General features: G+C 29.7%; 1 protein-coding gene across 2 annotated transcripts; it reads right to left on the reverse strand.

Moving 5' to 3' along the window:
* Nucleotides 1-10,794: 10,794 nt before the first annotated feature.
* On the reverse strand, nucleotides 10,795-12,487 carry LOC105123984 (ubiquitin-NEDD8-like protein RUB1). Of its 2 annotated transcripts, XM_011023795.1 has the most exons (4): nucleotides 12,304-12,487; nucleotides 11,451-11,710; nucleotides 10,919-11,053; nucleotides 10,795-10,883 (listed from the first exon to the last, which is right to left on the reverse strand). In XM_011023795.1, exons 1-3 carry the CDS (start codon nucleotides 12,394-12,396, stop codon nucleotides 10,933-10,935), a joined length of 474 nt encoding a protein of 157 aa, XP_011022097.1. In that variant the 5' UTR covers nucleotides 12,397-12,487; the 3' UTR covers nucleotides 10,795-10,883; nucleotides 10,919-10,932. The 2 variants fall into 2 exon arrangements, with proteins under 2 accessions (XP_011022097.1, XP_011022096.1); XM_011023794.1 differs by having other exon boundaries at nucleotides 10,795-11,053.

Raw genomic sequence — 12,487 nt, forward strand, 5'->3', positions numbered from 1 at the left:
TCCTTTCAATTTTAGTTCTTAAATTCATCAATCAATCCTTTCATTTATATGATATGGCTGCATTTAAAATGAATATTTACCACAAATTAAAGGTTTTTTTATATTATTAGATATATTATTATAAAACATGTTTTAGGGAAGAAGTTATTGATACTTCAAGTGCAAAATGATGATATAAAATCTTGATAAAAATACACTTTTAAGTACTAATCATAAAGGATTGGTAAATAATAAAATTATTACTATGTGATACAACTACATATTAAATAATTAACACAAGTCAAAAACAATACTAATATAACTAGTAAAAAATAACATCAACACACAACAATTAAAAACAACATCAACACAAAAATTAAAAGTATTGTCCAATTAAAAACATCAACACAAAAATTAAAAGTATTGTCACATTATAATGAATTAAAAACATATCTCAAAAACCTTATCAAAACATCAATTCAAAAACAAAGTCAACATATATCAAATTTCACACCAAGACCAAACCATTATGTCTTGGATAAACCAAAATTAATCTTGATTTTCTCAACCCTATTGCAAAGTATTGATTTTCATCCTTATTCAATCTCAAAAACAATTCGTTGACACCTTCATATCACCAAGGTTTCCACACATTGATTTGTATCCCAACACTTAAATATTTTCAACAATCATCCATATCAAATTATCAATCAACCAAAAATCATTAAAAATAATAAATCCAATACTCATTAACACGTTAAAATTATTCAACAATCCATTTAGGGTTTCAAATTGACCTTTCAAATTTGTTAGATTCAACTAGAGTAGCTAATATGAGGGGAGGCAATTGCGGTGCATGTAAACCATACATGGATAGGCTACCAACATTATTAGTGAATCATTTCATGCACCAATGAGGTTGGGAGGCAAATGAGTCACTCTATTAGATGTAAACCTTTTTCCTTTTCACTTTTACACTACCAACAAACTTTACTACTCCATGTAAGAGTAGATTAGGATGTCCAAAAAAAATTTTCTCTCTTTGTTTTTCCTTTTTTCTCTCTCTAAGTTTTTTCTTTTTCACTATGGGTTTGGTTGTTGTTAGATGTGTTTCAAAGAGTTGTTACAACTAGATCATGGTGGTTTGGTGATGTTATTGTTGCCATTGGTAATTAGGAAAAAAAATATAAAGAAGGGATGTTTTACCTTAAACGGTAGATGTTTTATTAAGTTAAAAAAAGATGAAGGGAACATCATCTCAAGTTTGCAGATTGTTTGGATGATATTCATGTCAAGCTTCTCCATGAATGAAAGGGACATCATCTCAAGTTTGCAGATTGTCTGGATGATATTCATGTCAAGCTTCTCCATGTGTTGGGTATACAACATATTATATCATATATCTCTAAAAAAATAATTGATCTTCATTAGTTCATCCTATATCATTTTGGGCAATAAATACCAGTAAGTAAATGGAATGAGTGTTTGTATAAATACACGATAGTCATGACTTTTCATTTAATATAATTTATCATCGTTTAAATTCACCAATCTAGATATATTCAAAGTATATTCATGTTTAATACAAAGTCGACTTTGGGCTTTGTGATCCATGACCCATCATAAATCAACTCTAAATTATGGACATGCTAATTTTTCATGTGCGCTCTAACAAAAAATTATTTCATACACAAATTAATAGTCCACATCAAAGTTGCTTTATCTGAAAATCCTATTTCCTTAAGATATCTTACGTCAAAGTCTCAAATGACAACAACTACTTCAATTCATCAATCAACGATTAAAGACAAACACTTATATTCCTTCCTATACTATTAGGATCAGGTATTACAATAGATAAGATCGTTAACTTTGGCCATATACATATTTCTGATGGCAAGTTACAAATTGTGAGTATCACCATCCAACAAAAATATGGTGCAGCAAATGACCTGAATAGATTGAGTCCGTCTATACATATTAAATTATTTCCAAGCTTCACCATAAAAAAAGTGCATCACGACTTCATCCATCATATTATGTGAATGATGTAATGACATGTGCTCGGATGACTTTTACAGTCTAGGAATGATTGGAAAGTATATAAGTTTTTTATGTGCTACAAGAGTCCTTTCCTATCAGTTTTAGGTTTATACCGAGCATGCCTATAGGTTCTACACTCGGTCAAATATGCATTTTTTAGATAGTACAACATGCAGAAATTTGGACATATATCAATTTTTATGTATCATAGGCCATAAGATTTCATCATAGAGTTAGTAACATAGAAGTTCTCTTTCAGTTTATGTCTATCAAGTAGAATGCCTCTTGTCCATTCGATGATTCTATCATTATCGACCTCACTCAACACATGATCTAATTTGATAGTAAAAATATATGCAATGATCGATAATTTACTATGATTTATTCACCCATCTTATAATGGTTTGTCATAATCTTTCAAAAAATTAAAAAAAAACGGTAGTGTCCATATTTAGATCTTCATCTGCGATTGAACATTCATTTGATGATTTATTCACCCATCTTATAATGGTTTATCATAATCTTTTAAAAAATTTAAAAACCACTGGTAGTGTCCATATTTAGATCTTTATCTGCGATTGAATATTCATTTAAATCACTCTGATTCATTCGCATTGCATCTATAATCATACTCTTACAATGATTAGATTATGTGTATTTAATAAAATCATCAACCTCATTATAATAATCCATCATGCGTAACCTTTCAGGTGAAACTTTATACATCCAAGAACGATCATTCATTACTTATATGAAATCTATATAGAATATTGATAGCAAAATGTATTGATTTATAATGTGAGCTAAATAAATTATTGGTACCCAACTAATTAGCTATCTTTGGTTTAAATCTAACTTATTCAGTCTATTTTAATAGTATCCTTAAATCATTATTAGTTTTCTATAAAAATTCAAATTCCTCCAAATTTACCATAATTTTCAACTTAATAATAACAAAATATAAAATATACTCATTAAATAAGTTATTATTTATTTTATTATAAAACATATAAGTGATAAAATCAAGCTTAATTTATTCAAATTAAAAAAATATATAATTTTTTAAACTATCAAACACATAAAAGTCATACATTCATACACTAAAACCTAATAAAAATAATATGATAGGATAAAATCTTCCGAATAAGTTAGAAAGTAATTATCCGGCGCTTATAGGAAATTCTATTTGTTTGGCAACAAAAAAATGACTTTTCAGGTTTACATTAATGCTCACATGACATGCAACCATTAGCCATCTGAAGAATTCTTTTTCTCAAATGCCGAAAGTAAACGTATTACTTTTCTTTATTCATTGTATTTAGTTCCAAATCTAGTTGGAGATTAACTTGAAAACCACTCACATTTCTTTAACAATTAATATAATATCAGCTCTCATCATATATTACTGCTCCTTTCATTTATATCCCCAGCGCATACAATATTCAACGTTGAAAATGGCCCCTTACCTAAATTCACCCATTTCCCTATATATAAATATATATATACAGAAGCCCTTAAAGAATAAGAACATCCTCGATTTTGACTATATATGAAATAACTAACACAATTTTTTTCAAGTTAACAGCTACGGTATATCGTTTGATGAAGGCCATGAAAGATGCCCTCTGTATGCTACGATAACATAACATTAGCTCCATCGCAGACAATGTTCTTCATTATAAAACAGCAACTGGAATGTTTCGAGGACTTCATACTCCTCCTGTGATAAAAAGCAAGTGGTCTTAGTATTTAATTAGGTCACCCGCTCAATTTAGTGCCTTTTGAATATAATAAAACTTTTGACACCAATATGACGATCAAGAAAAAATAAACTTTGACACCAACACTAGTACTTAATTAAATGCCAAGAGACCCTGCCCCATGCAGACCTACTTAAAGTCTAGCTAGCAAAACAAGTCTAACCATTTGAAAATGACAATTATAACTATTATTGAAGCTCTGCTCTCTCAAGTCTTCTGTTAGGGAAACTAACATTGCAAGTCCTTTTTAGCATTCGGTACCTAATCTTGACATCTTTCTTCTGGTTAGTAGCCTCACTAACCTTTGAAGACTTTTTCATGATTACCAAACTAGACAAGTCCAAGATCACAAGAGAAGGAAAAAAATATATTTATTTTTTAATAACATATGCATGACGTACTGCTTATATGCATATATTTGGAGCCATGTGGCATGCCCTAGAGTTGATATTTGATCTCTAATTAATTCTTGGCAGGAAATAGTGACTTCTTAAACATTCATGATCAGTGCGTCCACATTCAAGAGGTCTTGGGTTTTCTAATACATGACTGTAACATTTCGGTTCTCATTTTAATGCAGAATGGTTGCTAATTGCCAATGCCTTTTGCTAGATTTTTAAATGAAACGACACTGGGTCATCCCCAGTAATTATTATTGAGGTATTAATTATTATTGAGGTATTTAAGAGTGTGATAATAGTTAGATTTAAAATATTTTTTATTCATGTGATAATAGTTAGATTTAAAATATTTTAAAATTATTTTTTATATCAATATAATCTAAAAAAATAAAAAAAATAAAAATCTTTTTTTTTATTTTTTAAAATTATTTTTTTCATCAATATAATCTAAAAAAATAAAAAATAAAAATCTTAAAAAATACAATTTCAATTACGTTATCAAACACTATCTTTATGTTAAGCATTATCTAATTAAGCTAGTCTCATGTTTTATTATTGTTGTATATGATGTTGGCAAAATAATAATAGCATGCTGCATGGCATTTTTCTGGATGCCGTTTAAAGGATAACTATTGGCACGCACAGATGAGGAAACATTTGTAGGCAAATTAACCTCTTGCTCTTTCTTTAGTAAAGAATATTTCTCTAAGTTTTCATCTTTATATTTATAATGACTTAACTTATCTTTTCTTGTAATTAGTGTTAGGGAATATAATGTAAATTAATATTATAATTAAGGTCTCTTTGCGTAATGACTATTGGGAGGCCTCGCTTAATTTTAATTTTAATTTTAATTTTTGGGTTGATTGATTCCTTGTTATTATCACCTATGTTTCCACTTTTTATTAAGATTTAATAGCATGAATGGATTTTTGTGAAAAGATCAGGGTATTAAAGATTTAATATGCCTTCGTTATGCATACTACTTTTTTTTCCAGGTATTTTTTCATGACACGGTAAGTCGCACGAATTTAAATTGAATTTACAAATGATCAAATGAGTTGCAAATCGAAACGGGCATGATTATGAGACGTATGCCTCTTTGTGTGTTGGGTATTTGCCGTGCCATATGCAATTTGTTTGGTGATAATGGTGCTTGACGATGTAGGTTTCGGCACCAAATTCATGATAATTAAGCTAGAAAGCAGCAGGAAATTAATTTTGGTATGGAGTCATAGTGTTTAGTTCCTTAAATCCTAAAATTTTGGTGCAACTAAACCCATCAACAACAAGGTATACAAAAGCAAATTATAGAATATTTAGGTGAGGTTTTGACAGTGATAAGCAGTAACAATCCCTGTGTGTGTGTTTATGAGAGCATGCCTGACCAACTGCATGGTGCATGCCTAAATGCATTCAACGCCCGCAATACATGTTTGGTGACCCTAAATGCTTTGAGCATAGTCCTCTAAGACACCGTTAAATTCCTCAATTCTTTTTCAAGTATTTAATTATTGTTGTAGGATAAAAAGGATGAAGACCATGGAAATAAAATGGACAAATTTCTTTGTACCTTTCTTTTTTAAATGCACAGAAATTTACTACATAGTTGCTTTAAAATATTTTTATTTTGTATTTTTATCCGTATCTCTTCAGCTAAACTTGTTTTTACCCCTACTATTTATGTTTTTTCTATTTTAACACAATAACTAAACGCTACCTACAAGCACAATTCAAACTCTATTTCTATAACACTACTACCTAATTAATATAATGAAGGCCATGTTCACAAAGGCAGGTTAAGGTAAAGTGGGAAAATTAAAATCATGTAATATATTTGAGATAAATATATAATTGCCAAAATAAAGAAGAGAAATAAAATGAAAGGTGGAAATCACACACAAATTTGGTTTAATAACGTGAGATTGACGAAGCCGAATCACAAAATGACCTCAAAAGGTGGATATTGACATAATAGAGAATAAAACGTCGACTAACTTTCCTTTGATGTCTCAGGTACCTCAACAAACATCTGGATAAAAAGTATGGCTTAAAGCTAAAGGAAAGTATTTCTTTTGTGTTGCAGATGGATCGACTTTTGGGGTTCTATTTCTTGTATGGTTCATAGATTGTTGTTGAACTTCTTGCTTTCCGTCAAGATTTATCTTGTGTTCACAAAATCAAGACAGAAAATTGAAGATAGTAAAGCTTTTATGACCTAATGGCCATAGCTTGAATTATTGATCTTATTTTTTTTATGAAAACAAAGAGAATTATAATTTATTTGATGAGTAAAAATTGAGTTAAATATGCACGTGGATCTGAAAAAATATCCCTGTCAAATTTGCAACCTTTTCTTTTCTTTTCTTTTCCTTTTTTAAGCAAGGATATATGAAATTGAATTTGATAGGGATGAACCACGGTGTCATGAGTGAGCCCAGCAGGCTAAATACCAAAGTGAGATTGGGCTAAATAGCATTTGAAGACTAATATTTTAACTTGGTGGAACGAGGCCGGAGCCTTGAAATAAGAAAGCCCGCCCTTGTTTTACCTCTCTACCAACTTCAGCTTATTATTCGGCTCTCTGGCCTCTCTTTTTAGTTTTAATAGCTCTCAGCCTCTTATTATATTATTCACCATTAACAGAGAAGCTGAATGGTGCGTGGAAATTATTGTTTATTTATATCCATTGCATTAAAGCGTATTGTTTTTGTTTTTTCCTTGAATTTTTATTTTAAATTTTTTTTGTCTATTTTATTTTTCAAATAGTTGAAAATTGAATTTCATAATAATTTTTATTTTTTTATAAGATTAAACTGGTTTGCAGGTTTATTAGGGTAACCAAAATTACCCTGGTTTACAGGTTTGTTAGGGTTTTTTTCTGTTTTTAATTGAACTTGATTTCATTATCATTAATTTTTTCTCATATAATTAAAAAAATAATTTTTTAAAAAAAATCATATTATTGAATTTTATAAAGTTGATGGACTTATTCACAAGTTTGAGTGGTTGACATAGTTCACGGGTCTAGCAAAATTAACTTTTTTTTTTAATTTTATCTATAGATATTGGATTAATTGGAAATCTAGTTTGTTATTCGTTTCATTATTATGGTCTCGAAAAAATATTTCGGTATTGATTTGGTGTTTAATTTTGTGATTGTCTATTTTTGTTATCATATAGTTAAATAAGAAACAATTTTAAAAAATAAATCATAACAACAATGGAGTCCATAACCCGATTCACGGGTTTAGTATGCTATCCTAGGTAATCTAATTCACAAGTTTGACGAGTTTATCTACCGACCAAATATGTTATTTTTTTCATTTTTATGTTTTTAATTATTATTATTTCTTTGATTTTTTCTTTTAATATTGGATTAGTTAGGAAATAGACTATGTGGTTTATTTTTATTCCTCTTCTGTAGGGTTATCATAATCTTAAATAAATATATTTTTTAGGGTTAATATTCAATTTTATGAGCATTTATTTTTATTATATAATTAAATAAAAAATTATAATTTTTTTATTAAATGAATAGAGGCTACGACATGAGTCAGGGGTTGACCCAATTTGTCTTTATTTCAATATTTTTTTAAAAGGTTGTCATTTTGAAGTTTTTTAAAAAACTAATCCATGTTTTTATCAATAATTCAGGTTACCTTTAGATCTATAAAATCAATCAATTTAAGTCGAGTCACTATCCATATAGTTTAATTAAAAACTTGAGTTAGGCAAAGAGCTAAAATCTAAGGTTTTAAGATTGACCCCCTTTGGCTAGCTTTAATGACACTATCACAAAACTCCATGTTCTTAACAAATCTTTTTACATTTTAAAAAAATTAATCTTATTGTGGCGGAATATGAGTCAATAAACTAGTATTATAAAAAATATTAAGTGGCGTGGGCAACTCATTACATTATACACTTTCATGGTGCAATTATTTTATACCGAAACTTTTTTTTTCACCCTCACATGACCAAATTGAAGGTCAATTTAAGTTATTTTGATAGGAAAATATAGGATCAAAAAATGGGATCAAAATGAAAATAGCAGGAAAAATAAGTAGTTTTTGGTTAATTGTTCATTGTAGTCCTCGTACCTTTTGAATTATAAATATTTGGTCTCTCTAATTTTTAAAATCTCAAAAAAATAATTTTAGTTGAAAACTATATTTTTCTTATATGATTAGTTCTTTATTTGAGAGAAAAGAGAGGAAGTTGTCAAATTTTAACGATAGATGGAGAAAATCATTGTTGACACTGATTCTAACAACGAAAATGATTGATCTTGATGTCATCAAGTTTTTTCGGTAAAGAAAATTCCACTTATATATTTTCTCACCTTAAAATTATCTAAAAAACTAAATCTAAGTTTGGAAAGATTTTTTGTTTTAGGTTAATTTCAGGCTTTCTAGGTTTTGTTTAGGTCATTGATGAGTTTATTAAGATTTTTAGGGTTTATCATAGAAGTTTTGAGTCAAAATGGATTCAAAATCAATTTTTTGACAAAAAAAATATCTAGGGTTTGATTTTTCAATGACCTTTGGTCATCTAACATTTTATTTAAAAAAAAATAAAAGGTGGATGATGCATTATCCATCCTTTAATATTTAAAAAAACAAGGAAAAAAATAAAAGGTGGATGATGCATTATTCATCCTTTAATAAAAAAACAATGTGAATGAAATGTCTTGTAGTTGGGAAAAAAAACAAGAAGAAAAAGAAGGTCATGCTCGTGGACCAAACCTCTTTTATGGTGTAAGCCATGTGTTTTTATAGACCAGACATATAAGTAAGCTCACGGCCATAGTATTTTTTAATTTAATGTATTTTTAATTCTTTATAATATAAAAACATAATTTCATCGTTTCTTTGTTTTTTAAAGATCTTTTTTTATTTGATTTGCAAGAAAAAGAAAAGAAAACTATTTTTTCTTATCAAACTTTTGAAAAATTAGGTTTATTTTTAATTTCAAGAGTGTTTGAAACAATATTGATGGTTTTTCTTCAAAATATTTTTTGTTAGAAAATATATAAAAATATTTTTTTTTATTTTTAATATTAGCATATCAAAATAATCTAAAACTATAAAAAAATAAAACATAAAAAAATTATAAAATTATAGTTTAACCATAGCACTAAACACTCTCGAAGCCCATAAGATTTATCTTTTTAACAATATTAATAGGGTTGTTGGTGAAAAGATGTCGATAAAAGTTTAATAATTTTGTATATTATATTATAGATCTTACTAAAAAGTTGAGTTATTTATTGGCATACCACGCTTGACATTGGTGGATTGAGAGGTTGGTGATTAAAAGTCAACTATTGATTGGAACAATAGGGGGTTAGGAAAGTTGGTGTATAATTAGACCAGTCTTAGAAATAACCTTTAATGGAAAGGCTCGCATGGTCGCATAAGAAAGATTGTTTATCAATGAGAGGGTGGTATAAATATTGGATTCAATTGGGCTAAGGTTGTATAGGATTTGGTTGGTCTTGAATATTCTACCCTCCTCCTGTCCTACCTTCTATTGGGCTTGGCAAGGAAATGATGATCATGACCCCTATATATCGGTTCAAGTAATGCTTGGTTTGGATATAATTTGCCTTGATTCTCCCAAGTTTCCTTCTATTTCCCCCCGTTTTATTAGGAAGTTCAATATATTGATCCATCCACAGATTAATCACATGCTGTTCCTCTGTGTTTGGAAAAAAAAAGGTATAAATATAAAATTAATGGACGCTAGCTAACTTACTGATGCTGGCCAAGTTTTTTATTTAGTGTTAATTTCAAGCAACTTTACATTGTGGTAGAGGGAAATAGCCATATACTCTTTCTTGACGTCAATCCCATATTGATGAATTATTTTGTTGTATGATAAGGGGAAAAAACCTTAATTTATCACAGCATCAACTGTGATTTTTGTTGTTGTAAAATTATTAACAAACTAATAAATTCAATTGGATAGCATATATACGAGATTAAATATTAATTTAAAAATCGAACAATTTGACATAGACTAAGAACTTTAGGAGCACATCAATTAAATTTTACTAATAGGAACTCGAAAATAAACTTCTTTTTATATATTAATTATTTACTTTCTTGGACATCCCACAAACAATGTCTGACTATTCCCATATATTAAGAAATTAACTTAATAAATATTGTGGCATTTTATACAAAGTTTTTTGAAACTCAACTTGTTTCTTGACCCGGACATATACATAGTTACACTTGAAAATCCTTTCCCCATACCTGAGATCACAAATTATCGTTTGTGAGAATGATTTATATATATAAAAAAAAAACTCCTTTTTTTTTTCAAATCAATCCCTCAATTTTTTTCCAATAAAACAAAAATAATTAGACCGCAGCAGATAGCTAGAACTTATAACTAGTGCTATGCTAAACGAGCTAAAGGTTTTAACTAAAAACAGAGTAATTACTTATGAACTTGAGCAGACTTTTCTAATGATAGCAAAGCCATACAGAAAAGAGCCCAATTGACTTGAAAATTCTCTTTATCTTTTGCACTAAAGACCGAACCTTTTCTTCCCTCCTTTCCAGTAAAACATAAGAAGCATAAGCGCGCCTCCCAGTTGAAAAAATTCAGGAGATTATGTATTATTAGCCTAAGGCATATAATAGTAGAAATAAAACAAGTCAACGTAAGGTAAATGAGAAAACAATCCATAAAATTAATCCACAAATCGCAGACGAAGTCTCAGTAAGTAGATTTTCCTAATGATACAAGCAAAAACCGCCCCTGAGGGCAAGCACAAGATGAAGCACAGAGCCACCCTCAATATTGTAGTCTCGAGCAGTCTTGTCATCACCAAGCTGCTTCCCAGCATAAATAAGCCTGCAACCAGTGTCAACGGAAGGAATGAAGTAATAGCGGACCATATCATCATTCAAGAATAAGAAAGCAACAAGGTCCATAAAGTGAAACTGGACAATACTATCGCTGAAGCAAACTAACAAGCCTTCACCTAGCTTTGGCAAGGTTGTATTCACTGTTTAGATAAATGTATTGACCATTTTACCAAACAAAATAGTTTTAGATAGTTTGGATGGTTTAGGATAGCAACTAAGTGAAGTGAAATCAAACAGAATGCACCAAAATAACACGGACAAATTGCCATCTTTTATAATATATATATGCAACAAGAAGGATCATCAACAAACAGATAATTGAATTGCAATTTTCAAAATATGTTCAAAGTAGTTATGCAAGAGCATAAGATCTAAATAGTTACCTTTGTTGCACAGGTGGAATTCCTTCCTTCTCCTCAACGCGTTCCTTAACACGATCAATAGTATCAGTAGGTTCAATGTCAATCTCAATTTCTTTTCCAGTGAGAGTCTTGACTTTGATCATAGTTCCTCCTCTCAGCCTCAAAACCAAGTGAAGTGTTGACTCCTTCTGAATGTTATAATCAGCAAGTGTCCGGCCATCTTCCAATTGCTTACCAGCAAAAATCAACCTCTGCTGGTCTGGAGGGATGCCTTCCTTATCCTGAACCATGCACATCACTAATTGTCAAGCACCAATTCACCAACTCCCAACAAAATAAAGAAATTACAAATCCGATACTCAAACCGGAACCTTTTCCATAAGGAAACAGATCCAAAAACCCAACTAATTTTTTTCAAGAATTCATTTAAGATTGTCGATATATGACAAGAAAATCATGAATAAACTATTGCTAGTCCATTCTTATTGACAATTCTGTGCTGAGCTCAATGTTAAAAGGTTTTTCCAAAGGAAATATTTATTAAAACCTACTAAGTTCATGCATTCTTTGCTAGTTAGCAACAAATTCTCTTATCAGCAACATCCAAATCATACTATGATTATTGCAAGTAGAAAAGGAACCCCACATAAAGCTCTAAATTTTATAACTAATTCCACGAGAAAACAACCCATCATTTCCATTTCATATCAGCACAAACCAAACCCACAGCACCAAATATAGCTTTTCCCAATAATCAAGAAACGGAATATTTATCAAAAACAAAAGGACCCATATCCAAGAAAGGACTATAGACAAGGAACACAAAAGAATAAATTAAAACGAAAACCAAAAGAAACAAAGAAAAGAAGTCTACCTGAATCTTGGATTTGACATTGTCAATGGTGTCACTGCTCTCAACCTCAAGAGTGATGGTTTTTCCAGTCAAGGTCTTAACAAAGATCTGCATCTTTATTTTCTTTTATTTCTCTGCTTGATTTCTTCGTTAGAGAAAGAAAGATTGCGTATTTAAATTATTGCGGAATATCAGAGGGGGAGGA

Source organism: Populus euphratica, unplaced genomic scaffold (assembly GCF_000495115.2).
Source record: "Populus euphratica unplaced genomic scaffold, PopEup_1.0 scaffold12.1, whole genome shotgun sequence".
NCBI classification, from domain to species: Eukaryota; Viridiplantae; Streptophyta; class Magnoliopsida; order Malpighiales; family Salicaceae; genus Populus; species Populus euphratica.